This window comes from Oncorhynchus kisutch, linkage group LG1 (genome assembly GCF_002021735.2).
Source record: "Oncorhynchus kisutch isolate 150728-3 linkage group LG1, Okis_V2, whole genome shotgun sequence".
Classification (NCBI taxonomy): Eukaryota; Metazoa; Chordata; class Actinopteri; order Salmoniformes; family Salmonidae; genus Oncorhynchus; species Oncorhynchus kisutch.
The window spans coordinates 36,617,035-36,632,836 of NC_034174.2; the positions used below are offsets into that span (position 1 = coordinate 36,617,035).

The 15,802-nt window shown below is 42.2% G+C and overlaps 1 protein-coding gene across 1 annotated transcript in view; it reads left to right on the plus strand.

Moving 5' to 3' along the window:
* The window catches only part of LOC109895278 (sodium channel protein type 8 subunit alpha), a 117,033-nt gene continuing 101,231 nt past the window's right edge, over positions 1–15,802 (plus strand). The window contains exons 1-2 of the mRNA XM_031822881.1: positions 1–113; positions 8,785–9,119. Coding sequence (XP_031678741.1) covers positions 8,841–9,119 — 279 coding nt within the window. The 5' untranslated portion in view covers positions 1–113; positions 8,785–8,840. The remainder of the gene's footprint in view (positions 114–8,784; positions 9,120–15,802) is intronic.

Sequence of the window (15,802 nt, forward strand, 5' to 3'; positions counted from 1 at the left end):
CACTGGGAAGGGAGTTAGCAGCAACAATATGGCGACAGCCGCAGTTTCTCCCGAATCTTTTGGACATCTGCAGTTCAGTGCCGGCTGTCTGGATTTCTGTTAATGCGGGAAAAGTAAGTAAATATCCTGTTGTCTTGTCAGGCTGGGTTTTGGTGGAGGATGGACCATGCATGCTACTTCCCTGTCTACAACTGCACCCCAATGCCGCAGAGCGGTCCCCCTCAGCATCTTTTATCCTCGCGTTTGTGTATAGGGCTCCTTGTCAAAGCTTGGGCAAATATGCATGGAAAACCAAAAATACATGTATGGATTACTTTCTTTAGCTGAAAAGATGAGCTTATACTGCGGAAAGGGGTGGCTAGTGATAAAGCAGGTAAATTGGGGTGTTGGCCTGCCTCTGAACGGAATGAGATTTCAATGTGTCAAAATATACATGGCGCCCTAAAAAGTACCGGTATGCGCTTTGAGTCAATGTATATTCTCGACACCCTAATCCTTTGTAAAATAATTTAACTGTAATTGTGATAGTTTTACCCCTCTTGCACAGCACCCCACCCTCACTCGATTACCCCTCCCCTTGCAGTACTCATTTTCAGGTTCTATTACGTGAGATAGGTAGGCTTATGCCTCAGTTTTGGCAGTTGAAGAGGGACCGCGGTACCCCTCCCATCTTTACAGCCCCATCCCCAAATAGAGGTGGAAATAAATGTCCAAGATGGTGTTATAACCCTTACATGTTCATTTTAGGAACCTTATCGCACCTAGGCAGCCTTCTCGGGTGTGGTACTAAAATAGAGCCGTCAATGGTTTTTGGGGAGCATAACAAAACACCTTATCAAAATAATAGCAATGTATACAATTTACCTCGGGTAGAGATTGTTTTGGAGCAACACAGTTAAATGAATGACAGCCTAGAATTTCTACCATCACTGCATGTTTTCAAGTGGTATTGTGGCTCTGTCATAGTTGCCTACCCAGAAGCATCCTCTTTACTGCAGTATTTTAGTAAAGGCTTTGGCCCACACGTCAAGGCACGCGCGTGTGTGTAAACAGTGCATGGACTACAATACAAAGTAAGACTGATAGACCATACAGTTGAAACGTTATTACCAGTTTATAACAAATAGGCCAAAAAAGTGCGCATTTTACCTTGCTTAACGGTTTTACATGTAATATGTGGTTTATCAAGTAATAGCTTGTAATGACAACTTTTTGAGGAGGAAATCCACTCATCATTTAATCGATTGTTGTCCTGACATGGGAAACATGAATCGTTTTCTGAATGACTTCCATTGTTGGCTGGAGTTTAGGGTACCCTGTTCATTCATAGATGTGTGCCACAACGCTGAAAGCACACCATGACTATATTGTGTTTATATTTGTGTATATAGCCTATTCCAATCCACAGTGCTTTCATTCAGTAGCCTATCCAGTCGATGCTATATTAGGAACTATCAATTAGTTTTTTTATTGAATTATGTGTGCCACTAGCATTTGGTGACGCTACAGAGGCACACTAGGCCCTCACTAGGATATCGCATGCTGCTGCTAACCTCGACCGGCCGTGTAGACTCCTCTATCCAGTTGCGTTTCTCTCCCCAATCGATCTTCACTCCTCTGCTCCTCCTCTTCAGTTCAGTCTCCACGATGTCCAGTGTTCTCAGTTTCATAGTCCTTAACTCCCCTCTCAATAACGGAATGCAACAGTTGCGATAAATAGTTCATTTACAGGCGTCAAACACTTCAAACGCTTCAAACACACCACCAGAGTCATTGCATTTTGGTACACCAGAATTACATTAATTTCCAATGAAACGCTGCGTTGGCCTTGCAGCATTGCGTTGCAGAGGCAGTTGCAGTGCGTTAGGTGTGGTGCATACGTTGGATATATCGAACAAATGCGCCAAACTGTATGCTTAGACGGCTTGACAGAAATGGTAGCAAAAGGTGAATGTTGAACTTTTGTTGTATACATATCCAGATTATGCTGCGTACTATTTTGCGCAAGAACGCTGTCGGTGTGTTCGAAGCGGGCGTTTGGATGTATTTTCTTGGCATAGAGGACACATGCGTAGAGGACTCCAGCGAGCGCTTCGTTTGAGGCTGCATCAGTGGTGCTGAAAGGAACAGCGACAGGCAGTGGGATCGAAGGAGACCGTGCTGCGGCTTCCAGAAGCCACTGGAGTTTTTCTAACATCTCCGGTTCGGTTTCATGCGATTAACAATCCTCACAATGGACTAATCATTCGTCTGTCTGTAGAAAATGTGAACGGATGTTACAATTATGCTATTGATAAATACGCATGCTTATTGGGTTTGAATGTCCGGGATGAAATTAGGAACAGCATGCACTCGCAGCGAATGAATGGACACGTGAGTAGCCTTAATTTTTTGAATGAAATATTTTGCATCACAGGGTGATTCTTCTTGAAATGTGGTTGGCTATTACAATGACATGGTTTACCTGCAGCCCGAATGAGAACATAATGAATAGTCTTGATTTACTTGATACATTCCCTGTAGAAAAGCCGGTGGGACAGCTCCTCTATGCCATCATTAGTAGGCCTAAATGAGGTCCCTGTATGTCTTGTGTTGCATTGGTGTTTGTTATTCACCTTGAAAGTAGATCAATTCATGTAGCATTTGTGGAAGGAGACTTGGAGGTTGCGTTGGGTTACTTAAAACGCCGAGTTAATTTCCTAGTGGTACAATCTCTGAGGTCAGTGGTTTAGGTTAGAACGATTTTCATGGTTTTGACTTGTTTCTTTATGAAAGCGATTAGCTGCCCAAGCTCAATAGGAAATGCAAATGGTCAAATGTTAAATCAATATCATGTTAGCAATTTCCTAAATGTTTATGCATTTTGTGACACAATGCAAATTTGAAAGATTTTTTTTTATTGCTATATCATTTTCATGATTGAGTATGCATGATGCCTGCCAATTTGAAAAATACATCGCAAAGTATGTTTAATATTTCATTTCCATGGTAGGCCTACTATCCAGTACAACACTGACACATTTAAAAACGAAATTTGAAGGCTTAAATTACAAATAATTACTCATTTTTTAAATTTCATGTCCTTGCGACAGCATGCATTGTGACAAAATAAAATCGTCAACAGCAATTGACAATTATTTTTTATACGCTGTGTATTTTTAGACTGTCAATTATAATGATCAATCAAATTCAATCAATCAATTGCAATGCTTCCTTTTGCTATTTAGTTTCCTCATTGCTCATTTGCATTTTCATTTTTGATGTTAGACCTGTCATTCAAACACTGTGGGCGGGATTTTGGTAAAGTGAGGGGAAAAAGGTTGTCTGGGCTTGCTAGCTATGCCCAGACAGTAATGCCGGTGCTCTTAATTTCGTAAAAGTATTTCTGGATCAGAGAGGAAGAGGCAAAGCAGTGCTATAAACTGAATGACTCAGATTATGTGTTATGCTGGCTAGGACAGCTGGTGAGCAAGGAGTTCTCGGGAGGGGACACGGGGAAACAGACCGGGCATGGTGCTTGCTGCAAGCTACTAGTAGTTACTAGCAATGATGGCTAGTATATGTAGTTAGCGATGTAGGTTCGATACGTTATCTAGCTAGCTGGCTATGGTGAAAGGAGGGTCAACACATTTTAAGAGATGACTAGATGGACTTAACCTACTAAAATCATTCTGGTTCAACAAATAAAATACACATATTTTGACACTGACTATGTGTGAGAGAGCAAGCAGAGAAGGACCCCTTTGGCCATTAGTCTTTACATTAGTCATTGGTGGGACAGTATTTAGAGAAACTGGTTGTCATGTCATGGCACCATCAGGATATTCCCACAAGAGATAGGAAGCCCACCTGCCTGCTCTGCCCCTTCAGTACTGTGACACCATATTTTCTTGAGCAGTACAGCTGTTCCCTGACTCAATACTGTTAAAGCTGTAAGCCAAAGTAAGAGATTAGCTTTGCACGAGCCTTTGCTTTTGCAAGCCACAATGGCTCATAGGAGCAGGAGCCTATCTCCTGTTTCTGTAGTGTGAGGCAGCTTGACGTACAAGTACACACCCTGGATAGGACGCTCATCTATCTCTGGGCCTTACTCCCAATCTATCTTGAGTGCCAAGCAGAGACGCATCGGGTCCCATTTTTACAGTCTGGTATGACTTGACAAGCGATCAAACTGTCCAACCTTCAAATCTCAGGGAGGACGCTAACTGAGTTGGTTATGAGCACTGAGTTGGTTATGCAAGCCATAGGTATAACTATATTGCATATTAAGTTGTTCCATGTCGACTGGAAAATGAGAGGCAAGCACAATTATCAATCACAGATTATTTTATTTAGGGTATACCTTACCCTTTGCGGCCTGTGATAGAGACATTGGCCTACAGGTAACAGTTATTCTTGTTCTTAGAATCACTTGTTACTATCTACACAAAGTGATCAACTACTGTAGGTTTCCTTGATAATGGTTTCCAACATATGATTGGCAGAACCTCATAATAGAGCAATAATATTTCTGTATTGTTAGTATTTTTGCAGAACATCGTATTGAACATGTGACTAATGGTAAGTGGCAATGCAATTTTGACTTCAAGCAGTTTAGCGACAATGTCTGCCCTCCTCTTCCACATCAGCATAGTTGTAAATATTAGTAGTATCTTTGGGGTAGAGGTCGACCGAATAATTGGAATGGCTGATTAATTATGGCCGATTTCAAGTTTTCATATCAATCGGGAATCTGCATTTTTGGACGCTGATTATGGCCGATTACATTGAACTCCACGAGGAGACTGCATGGCAGGCTGACCTCCTGTTACGAGAGTGTAGCAAGGAGCCAAGGTAAGTTGCTAGCTAGCATTAAACCTATCTTATAAAAAACAATCAATCTTAACATAATCACTAGTTAACTACACATGGCTGATGATATTACTAGTTTATCTAGCTTGTCCTGCTTTGCATATAATCAATGTGGTGCCTGTTAATTTATCATCGAATCACAGCCTACTTCGCCAAACGGGTGATGATTTAACAAGCGCATTCGCGAAAAAAGCACTGTCGTTGCACCAATGTGTATCTAACCATAAACATCAATGCCTTTCTTAAAATCAATATACAACTACATTTTTAAAAAACAGCATATTTAGTTAATATTGTCTGCTAACTAATTTATTTTAACTAGGGAAATTGTATCACTTATCTTGCATTTCGTGTAAGCAGTCAGGGTATATGCAGCAGTTTGGGCCGCCTGGCTCGTTGCGAACTGTGTGAAGACCATTTCTTCCTAACAAAGACCATAATTAATTTGCCAGAATTGTACATAATTATGACATAACTTTGAAGGTTGTTCAATGTAAGAGCAATATTTAGACTTAGGGTTTGCCGCCCATTCGATAAAATACGGAACGGTTCTGTATTTCACTGAAAGAATAAACGTTCTGTTTTCGAAATGATAGTTTCTGGATTTGACCATATTAATTAAAAATATATATATATTTTATTTTTATCCATTATTTTACCAGGTAAATTGACTGAGAACACATTCTCATTTGCAGCAATGACCTGGGGAATAGTTACAGGGGAGAGGAGGGGGATGAATGAGCCAATTGTAAACTGGGGATTATTAGGTGACCGTGATGGTTTGAGGGCCAGATTTGGGAATTTAGCCAGTACACCGGGGTTAACACCCCTACTCTTACGATAAGTGCCATGGGATCTTTAATGACCTCAGAGAGTCAGGACACCCGTTTAACGTCCCATCCGAAAGACGGCACCCTACACAGGGCACTGCCCTGGGGCATTGGGATATTTTTTTTAGAGCAGAGGAAAGAGTGCCTCCTACTGCCCCTCCAACACCACTTCCAGCAGCATCTGGTCTCCCATCCAGGAACTGACCAGGACGTATTTCTGTGTCTTCATTATATTCTAATTAAGTCTATGATTTGATAGAGCAGTCTAACTGAGTGGTGGTAGGCAGCAGCAGGCTCGTAAGCATTCATTCAACCAGCACTTTCCTGAGTTTGCCAGCAGCTCTTCGCTGTGCTTCAAGCAATGTGCTGTTTATGACTTCAAGCCTATCAACTCCCGAGATTAGGCTGGCAATACTAAAGTGCCTATAAGAACATCCAATAGTCAAAGGTATATGAAATACAAATGGTTTAGAGAGAAATAGTCCTATAATTCCTATAATAACTACAACCTAAAACTTCTTAAATGGGAATATTGAAGACCCCTGTTAAAAGGAACCATCAGCTTTCATATGTTCTCATGTTCTGAGCAAGGAACTTATAAACGTTAGCTTTTTTACATGGCACATATTGCACTTTTACTTTCTTCTCCAACACTGTGTTTTTGCATTATTTAAACCAAATTGAACATGTTTCATTATTTATTTGCGACTAAATAGATTTTATTTACGTATTATATTAAGTTAAAATAAAAGTGTTAATTCAGTATTGTTGTAATTGTCTTCATTACAAATATATATTTAAAAATCAGCCGATTGATCGGTATCGGCCCTTTTTTTTTATGTTCCTCCAGTAATCGGTATCGGTATCGGCATTGAAAAAGCATAATCGGTCGACCTCTACTTTGGGGATGATATTCCTTCTCCGTTTCTATCAGCTATGGAGACAGGTCATCAGCCAGAACCCCCTGTGAAAAAGGAGCACAAATTATGCAAAAAGGTTAGAATGGATGGAAAACCTAAAACAGATTATCAATTCACAACTCAGCCGTTGCTTCCTATTGAAAAGCATCCTTACCTGTGGGCAGCTTGCTGGAGGGGGCATTAATCAAAAATGTCACATACAAGAATTCAGTGGGGGAGTATCATGGGACTACAATATGAATAAAAATAGATTTTTATTCTACTGTGGGTACCATATTGTAGAGGAGTAGTTCCCAAACTGTGGATGCAGGAATGCCCACATGCAGGAACACCCGAATTGCATCCTTCTTGATGTAACAAATTTGATTGATCATTCAAATCAAATGTTGAATTTTGACTGTCTTAAACCACAGAGTATGGAAATGCATTGTCAATTGAGAATTATTTTTATTTTTGCACCTCCGATCCTACCAATACTCTTTTTTTGGGATGGAGAGGAGGAGTGAGAGGCAACAATGATAATAAAACATCTAGCTGAACGTGAAGCAAAGACAATGACCCAACGAGTGGGCCTATATTGATTATGGTGAATAACTTCAAACCTATATGTTGGATGCTTCACTTCATTCTTCCACCTAACATACCTGAGCCATATAGGCAAGCTGGAAAATAATTATTGCATGGTTCGAAAGTTCAGGACAAAGCATATTTTTATTGATTGAGTGTGAAAGCACACAATCATCAACTTTTTCCTTTGTGCCAGGATTCATGAATTAGTCATGAAATGGAGCCTAACCACTATAACATGCACTGCAATGTTAATGATGATGATTATTGAAAATGTAGCTATATCAGATAAGACAATATAAATGAAACAACAGACTAACAGTTAAATGCTTTTACTCCCAATACAAAAAAAAGTATAATAGTAGAAAAAAACAAGGAATAAATACACAATGAGAAATGATAGCTTGGTTATATACATGGGATAAAAATAATAACATCATACAGGTGCGCTGTAATATATTGGCACACTTCATTCACTGTTTCTTCTCTAATAAGTTCACATTTAAAACAAGGTTTGGTGTTCACACGTGTATTTGTTTGAATTACAACCGCACAGGACCGAGAACATTTTTTCTAAAATTGAGACCGAAATGGAAGAAGGTTCTGAAGGACCCATATATGGATTAAGATGCCATAGTTCCTACTACTTCGGAGTCAGAATGTGGTTACAAATGGAATATCTTATTAAGATACGTTATGTAAGGTTTTTCAGAGAGAGATAGAGAGAGAGACTCCTAAAGATCAAACATTAGTCAGATAATCCAGACAGACACTTAACAGAGTTCCCTCCATCCAGAAGCAGCACAGGTCACCTGGGACAAGGGAAGAGCCCATGCAGCAGACAGACATACAGACAGACACAAAGGGCTGAAGGGGGCCATTCATTTTTCTCCCTGTAGGGTCATCAACAGGCCAACCAGGCCACATCAGAGCCACCATGAATGAATGAATGAAGTAGATTGGAGACACAGCTCTCTGTTATACCGTCAATGGCAGCCCTGATTTATGTAGCATTTGTTTGTATGAGGAGAGGGAGGAGAGAGAGAAGGAGAGAGAGAGAGAGAGAGAGATGGCTCTGGTTCCAAATGGTTGCACATCCATTAGTCTGGATGCCTTGCTTTGTTGGCTCCATCTCTGACAGAGATATAAAATTCCACCCTGTCTCAGGCTTAGGGAGAAACACAGACAGACAGACAAGTCTTGTTAATAAGCACCATAATAAAATATAAAGTAGACATTTAATTTGTCTCGTTGTTAGTTCTACCATCTTATTTGAACTAAAAGAGACCTGAGTTTTGTTCCATTTGATTCTACCCAAGGTGATATTTTAAATGAGATCATTATTACTTTTTCCATTTTGAAACTTGATAGTAGGACAGGCTGTTTACCCAAATGCTGAACTGCTGTCTTTTTTACTTAAATCATGACCAAAGTTCTTAGTGAAAATGGATGTTCTCAACTTGAATTTCATTAGAGAAATGGAGTTGTCAGCATTTATACCTTATATCCTGTCTCTATTTCCCCTCTCTCCCTCCCTCTTTCTCTCTCTCTCTCTCTCTCTCTCTCTCTCTCTCTCTCTCTCTCTCTCTCTCTCTCTCTCTCTCTCTCTCTCTCAGAGCCGGATGTCCTGAATGAAATTTAAATAAAGCGGAAATATCTGTAGGATGAAAACATGGCCGCGCCCGGTCTCGCACCCCCAGGACCTGACAGCTTCAAGCAGTTCACCCCCGAGTCGCTCCGTAATATCGAGGAGCGCCAATTCCAGGAGAAGATCAAGAAGAAGCCCAAGCCCAAGTCGGACAGCAGTCACCGCGAGGAAGAAGAGGAAGAACCCATGCCCAACGGTGATCTGGAGGCTGGGAAGTCCCTTCCCTTCATCTACGGGGACATTCCTAATGGGCTGGTGGCGGTACCACTGGAGGACTTGGACCCCTATTATATGAATGAGAAAGTGAGTTCCTCACCACTCAATCCCACACAGGGCTGGGCACTCCCTTCTAGTGAGGAAATGTTAGGGGTTAGAGGGAAATTGGTACTGGTGTGAGATCTGTTTAGAAAAATAATTTGAAGGAACAAATGGATTGTACTATACTCACGTCTTTATAGCTTGCCTTTTAAATGTATTCTGCTTATAACTGTGTTTGTTTTAAGTCCTGATGTGTGGCCCCTATATTATGCTTTTAACCAAGTTTATGAATAAGATTTTATGCTTATGGGGTAAGCACATTTAGAATCAAACTGTTTTTAGGAAACCTGATTCAGAAAGTAAGAAGCCCACTCTTATTAGACAAAAGGGAGGTTTGTGCATTGTACCAGCCATGAAGATAGGGATATGGCACAGAGTGAACAGCAAAGGTGACCTTGTGGTATGGTATTGCTCTTTTAATAGTTTGACCACTGGGAGAGTTGATTAGAACCAGTCAATGCTTATGAAGTGTCACATAGAGCTCATAGGTACGTTATGAATGCGCTGGCTATCACAGTCACCAGGAAGATGCTGGTACTGTAGATCCTGTAACTCTGCAGTGAAGGTCTGGAGTTCTGGACCGCAGTTCTCTTTGGTAATGCTTCTGTAGTCTTATGTGTTGATTGATGCTCTGTATTGGTGCACTTACTGTGCATATGCTGGTGGATGCTGGCAGCAGAGATGGGACTAGCAGCCCTCTGAAAATGTATTATTAGTGCTCCTGCTAATTGAATTTGTTAGTGACAGTCTGCATGCATGTGTGTCTGGGTTTCTGTTTTCTTGGAATGTGTGTGTTTGTGTGCATTTTTTAGGTTTAGTGTATGTGTTTTCCTCCTACGTACAATTAGTACATCTTTATAGTCTTCTTCCATGTGATCCCTTTTCCCTGCCTCACTGTACCACTTTGAAGGAGTTAGCTGCTGTTTTGGTCCCTTTCTACTTGTTTATCTTTTGCATGACTTCCCTAAGGTGGTTAGAGCGTTGGGCCAGTAACGAAAAGGTTTGAATCCCCGAGCTGACAAGGTAAAAATCTGACCTTCTGCCTCTGAGCAAGGCAGTTAACCCACTGTTCCCCGGGCGCCGAAGACGTGGATGTCGTTTATGGCAGCCCCCTGCACCTCTCTGATTCAGAGGGGTTGGGTTAAATGCGGAAGACACATTTCAGTTGAATGCATTGTTGTACAACTGACTAGGTATCCCCCTTTCCCTAAGGCGCCTGCTAAATGTGTGAAACCTTTTGGTATTTAAGAGGTGGCAAAATGACCAGGAGTGAAGCATAGCATTTGTGTGTTATGTCCAGCTTTGTTCAGACTGTAAAGGGAGGAGGATGTCATAGACTGACTAACCCATTACAAGAAGGAGCTCTAAAGCTAAACAAGCTATACTTCCTGTACTATGTATCTACACTACAGTATCTGTGATGTTGGAGTGATATGCCCAATTGTTCCTGACCAGGCGTTTATCTCATGCATTCGTTCTTTGAGGAGCGTACATGCTCCTTCATGCAACTCCTTCTTAAGGCATATTGTGATAACTTCCACATCATACACTATATATATTTTTTTGAATATATTTTATATTTTATTTATTTTTTATTTCACCTTTATTTATCCAGGTCGGCCCGTTGAGAACAAGTTCTCATTTACAATTGCGACCTGGCCAAGATATAGCAAAGCAGTGCGACACAAACAACAACACTGAGTTACACATGGAATAAACAAATGTACAGTCAATAACACAATAGAAAGAAAATCTATATACAGTGTGTGCAGATGAGGTAAGATTAGGGAGGTAAGGCAATAAATAGGTCGTAGTGGCGAAGATTACAATATTGCAATTAAACACTGGAGTGATAGATGTGCAGAAGATGAATGTGCAAGTAGAGATACTGGGGTGCAAAGGAGCAAAACAATTATAATAACAATATGGGGATGAGGTAGTTGGATGGGCTATTAACAGATGGCTATGTACAGGTGCAGTGATCTGTGAACTGCTCTGACAGCTGATGCTTAAAGTTAGAGAGGGAAATATGAATCTCCAGCTTCAGTGATTTTTGGAATTCGTTCCAGTCATTGGCAGCAGAGAACTGGAAGGAAAGGCGGCCAAAAGAGGAATAGGCTTTAGGGGTGACCAGTGAAATATACCTGCTGGAGCGCGTGTTATGGGTGGGTGCTGCTATGGTGACCAGCGAGCTGAGATAAGGTGAGGCCTTACCTAGCAAAGACTTATAGATGACCGAGAGCCAGTGGGTTTGGTGGAAAATGAAGCGAGGGCCAGCCAACGAGAGCATACAGGTCGCAGTGGTGGGTAGTATATGAGGCTTTGGTGACAAAACGGATGGCACTGTGATAGACTGCATCCCATTTTCTGAGTAGAGTGTTAGAGACCTTTTTCTAAATGACATCGCCGAAGTCAATGATCGGTAGGATATTCAGTTTATCGAGGGTATGTTTGGCAGCATGAGTGAAGGATGCTTTGTTGCGAAATAGGAAGCCGATTCTAGATTTAATTTTGGATTGGAGATGCTTAATGTGAGTCTGGAAGGAGAGTTTAGAAGTCAGAACCGTCCAGAGTAGTGATGCTGGACGGGCAGGTGCGGGCAGCGATCGGTTGAAGAGCATGCATTTAGTTTTACTTGCAATTAAGAGCAGTTGGAGGCCACGGAAGGAGAGTTGTATGGCACTGAAACCTGTCTGGAGGTTAGTTAACACAGTGTCCAAAGAAGGGCCAGAGATATACAGAATGGTGTCGTCTGCGTAGAGGTGGATCAGAGAATCACCAGCAGTAAGAGCGACATCATTGATGTATATAGAGAAAGAGTCGGCCCGAGAATTAAACCCTGTGGCACACCCATAGAGACTGCCAGAGATCCGGAACAACAGGCCCTCCGATTTGACACACTGAACTCTGTCTGAGAAGTAGTTGGTGAACCAGGCGAGGCAGTCATTTGAGAAACCAAACATATATATACACTACTGTTCAAATTTTGGGGTCACTTGTTTTTGAAAGAAAAGCACATTTTCTGTCCATTTAAAATAACATCAAATTTATCAGAAATACAGTGTAGACACTGTTATTGTTGTAAATGACTATTGTAGCTGGAAACGGCTGATTTGTTATGGAATATCTACATAGGTGTACAGAGGCCCATTGTCAGCAATCATCACTCCTGTGTTCCAATGGCACGTTGTGTTAGCTAATCCAAGTTTATCATTTTAAAAGGCTAATTGATCATTAGAAAACCCTTTTGCAATTATGTTAGCACAGCTGAAAACTGTTGTACTGATTAAAGAAGCAATAATACAGGCCTTTAGACTAATGTGTATCTGGAGCATCAACATTTGTGGGTTTGATTACAGGCTCAAAATGGCCAGAAACAAATAACTTTCTTCTGAAACTCGTCAGTCTATTCTTGTTCTAAGAAATTAAGGCTATTCCATGCGAGAAATTGCCAAGAAATTGAAGATCTTGTATAACGCTCCCTTCACAGAACAGTGCAAACGGGCTGTAATCAGAATAGAAGGAAGAGTGGGAGGCCTCGGTGCTCAACTGAGCAAGATGACAAGTACATTAGCGTGTCTAGTTTGAGAAACAGACACCTCACAAGTCCTCAACTGGCAGCTTTATGAAATAGTACCAGCAAAACACTCAACGTCAACAGTGAAGAGGCGACTCCGGGATGCTGGCCTTCTAGGCAGAGTTCCTCTGTCCAGTGTCTGTGTTCGTTTGCCCATCTTAATCTTTTATTTTTATTGGCCAGTCTGAGATATGGCTTTTTCTTTGCAACTCTGCCTAGAAGGCCAGCTTCCCGGAGTCGCCTCTTCACTGTTGCCGTTGAGACTGGTGTTTTGCGGGTACTATTTAATGAAGCTGCCAGTTGAGGACTGTCTCAAACTAAACACTCTAATGTATTTGTCACCTTGCTCAGTTGTGCACCGGGGCCTCCCACTCCTCTTTCTATTCTGGTTAGAGCCAGTTTGCGCTGTTCTGTGAAGGGAGTAGATGCACCAGATACTCAACTAGTCTTAAGAAGGTCAGTTTTATTGCTTCTTTAAATCAGCATAACAGTTTTCTGCTGTGCAAACATAAACTGCCTCACAGTGTATCATGATTTAGGGCAGCCACCACATATGCCCCACTTGGTATGCATACACATCACATATTATCTCCCGTTTAGCATAAGTCAAATGGTTGCATCCCCTACCAGCCCAGGACACCAGTTCAGTTCCCCTTTCAGTTTAGGCTCTGCCCCCTCTCCCCTCAGCTTCCACCCTCAGTGTAGTCCTAGCCTGGGTCTGTCCTTATAGGGCAGGAGAAGAGAGGAGGGAGTGGCTGCAGATCGAGGGGCTGGGTGTTCTAGCCTGTAAGAGAATCTGGGGCCCGCAGGGCTATAGAGACCCATTCAGCACGATCGTCCCAGGGACACAGCCAGTCACACAAGGTGTGTGTGGGTGCTCTGCCTCCTTCCGAGTGTGTACCCATTTTGTTTTAGTATGTGTGCCTCCTGTGATCTAAAAATCCATGGACTTCTACAGTGGCAGCCATAGGAGGGGTGATGGTGTGGTACAATAACCCCTCCTCCTTCCTCCCCTCTTCCTTACCCCTTTGCCCTGGCCTATCGGTTATGCTTAGCGCTCTTCTTCTCCTGCCTCTGCTCCCTTCCTCCATTGATCCCCTCTCCTCCCTGTCCTTGAGGAGGGAGGTAGACTCGTACATCGGGTGGTGGTCAGGGCTCCCTCATGCACATCTCTCTCATGTCTGGAGTTGCGTCTCTGTCCTCCCTCCCTAGATCCCTGTGTGTGTGTGCTTGTGTAAGAGTGAATGAGTGTGTGTGTGTATGCATGTATGCTGTGACACCTCTCCCTCACTCTGCCCTGCCAAGGTCAGTCACCTTTATCTCGCATACCGTAGGTCGTGCTGTGTGTGTGTGTTTTTTTTCACACTATGAAAAATACACACACTATGCTATTTTCAAATTAAACACAATACCTTGCTCTTCTTAAAGCTACACACACAGGACAATGGGCACCCCCCCTCCTCAGCCATCCAGAGCATTTTACTACCTACCTTCCTCCCCTTTCTCATCCACACCTATGCCTTTTATGACACCTATGGGAGCCCTGGCATACATATTCATGTGTCGCCTCAATACCTCCTCCTCAATCTCTCTACCTCTCCTCTCTAGGTTTTTCATCCTCTGCTCTACTTGACCGCCAATTCCCCCCTCCCCTCCTTCTCTTCCCACTTCAAGCTTACGTGTGACCATGTGGTGTGTGTGTCAGTGTGTGTCTGTGTGTGTGTGTTGCTGTCAACTGCAGTGAAATCTAATCACAGCACTTAAGCACCAAGTAAAGGGGGGGGGAGAGAGAGAGGGGAGGGTGGACTGGTGAGGGGAAGTGCAGTTGCTGCTGTTCCTGTTCTCCCCTAACTGTGATGGGGGAGAGGATAGGAATGGAGAGGAAAGGAAGAGGATAGTGAGAAAGAGGAGTGGAGGAGAAAAGTGGAGGAAAGAGGAGAGGACTGAATGGGCATCTGAAATGTCTGGAGTGATTAGGAAGGCTAAAAGCTTCAGGAGTTACACAGGTTGTGTATGTGTGTGTAAGTGTGTGTAAGTGTGTGCTTGCGTGCAAGCGTTTGTGCGCGCGTGTGAGAGAGTGTGACATTGTGTGTGTGTGAGTGTGTGTGTGTTGGAGATGGGGTTCAATTTAAGTTGTACAAGTGCTTGTGTATGGGAGGATTCTCAGTGAACTCTGTGTGTATGTGTCAGACAAACGTCCAGGGCCTGAGGGTATACTACAAAGCAGAAGCAAGGAGTTAGCCAGCTAACTTGCCTAAATAACCTGAAATAACTTTACATTTATTCGAAATATATTCTTTAAACTTGCCATGGTCTAATTCACTCAACAACCAGCAGCACATATCGAAGTTTAGCTTTCCTACTGAATCAGAAAATGAATAGTTATTGTTGTTTATCAAAGTTAACTGGCTAACTCATTGATCTTGCTTTGTAGTATACTCCTCTAGAGGCTACACTCTTAGAAAAAAGGTGCTATCTGGAACCTAAAAAGGTTCTTTGGCTGTAGGAGAATACTTTGAAGAACCCTTTTTAGTTCCAGGTAAAAACCACAGAGTGTTCTACATGGAACCCAAAAGGGTTCTTCTACCTGGAACCAAAAATGGTTATCCAATGGGGACAGCCAAGAACCCCTTTTTCTAAGAGTGTACATAGAAATGTTAAACTAGGCAATACTGCGTTATTGGATGTTCCATACAGCAAACATAGCCTATTTAGCATCTGCGGTAAATTTAGCCTGGTTGTCAGATCCGTTTGTGCTTCAGACAACTATGCCTCTCCTCTGTTGGTTGTTATTTGACGTCATTACGAAGACAAGCTCACTAAGCTGAAACAGGTCTGGTGTAGCGTTGACCCTTGCTAACCATTCTATCTCTATGGTGTAACCAGTGTCTCTCCTGCTAGTCATTCTATCTCTATGGTGTGTATAGCATTGAACCTTGCTTATCATTCAATCTCTATGGTGTTACCTGCATCTCTCCCAAAAAGACTCTGGCTGAGTAGCAGACTGACTGATCATTTCCACTGGCTGCTGCTGATCACACAGAGACAGGGAATAGCCAGAATATGGCCTTTATACACTAGTATCATTAAC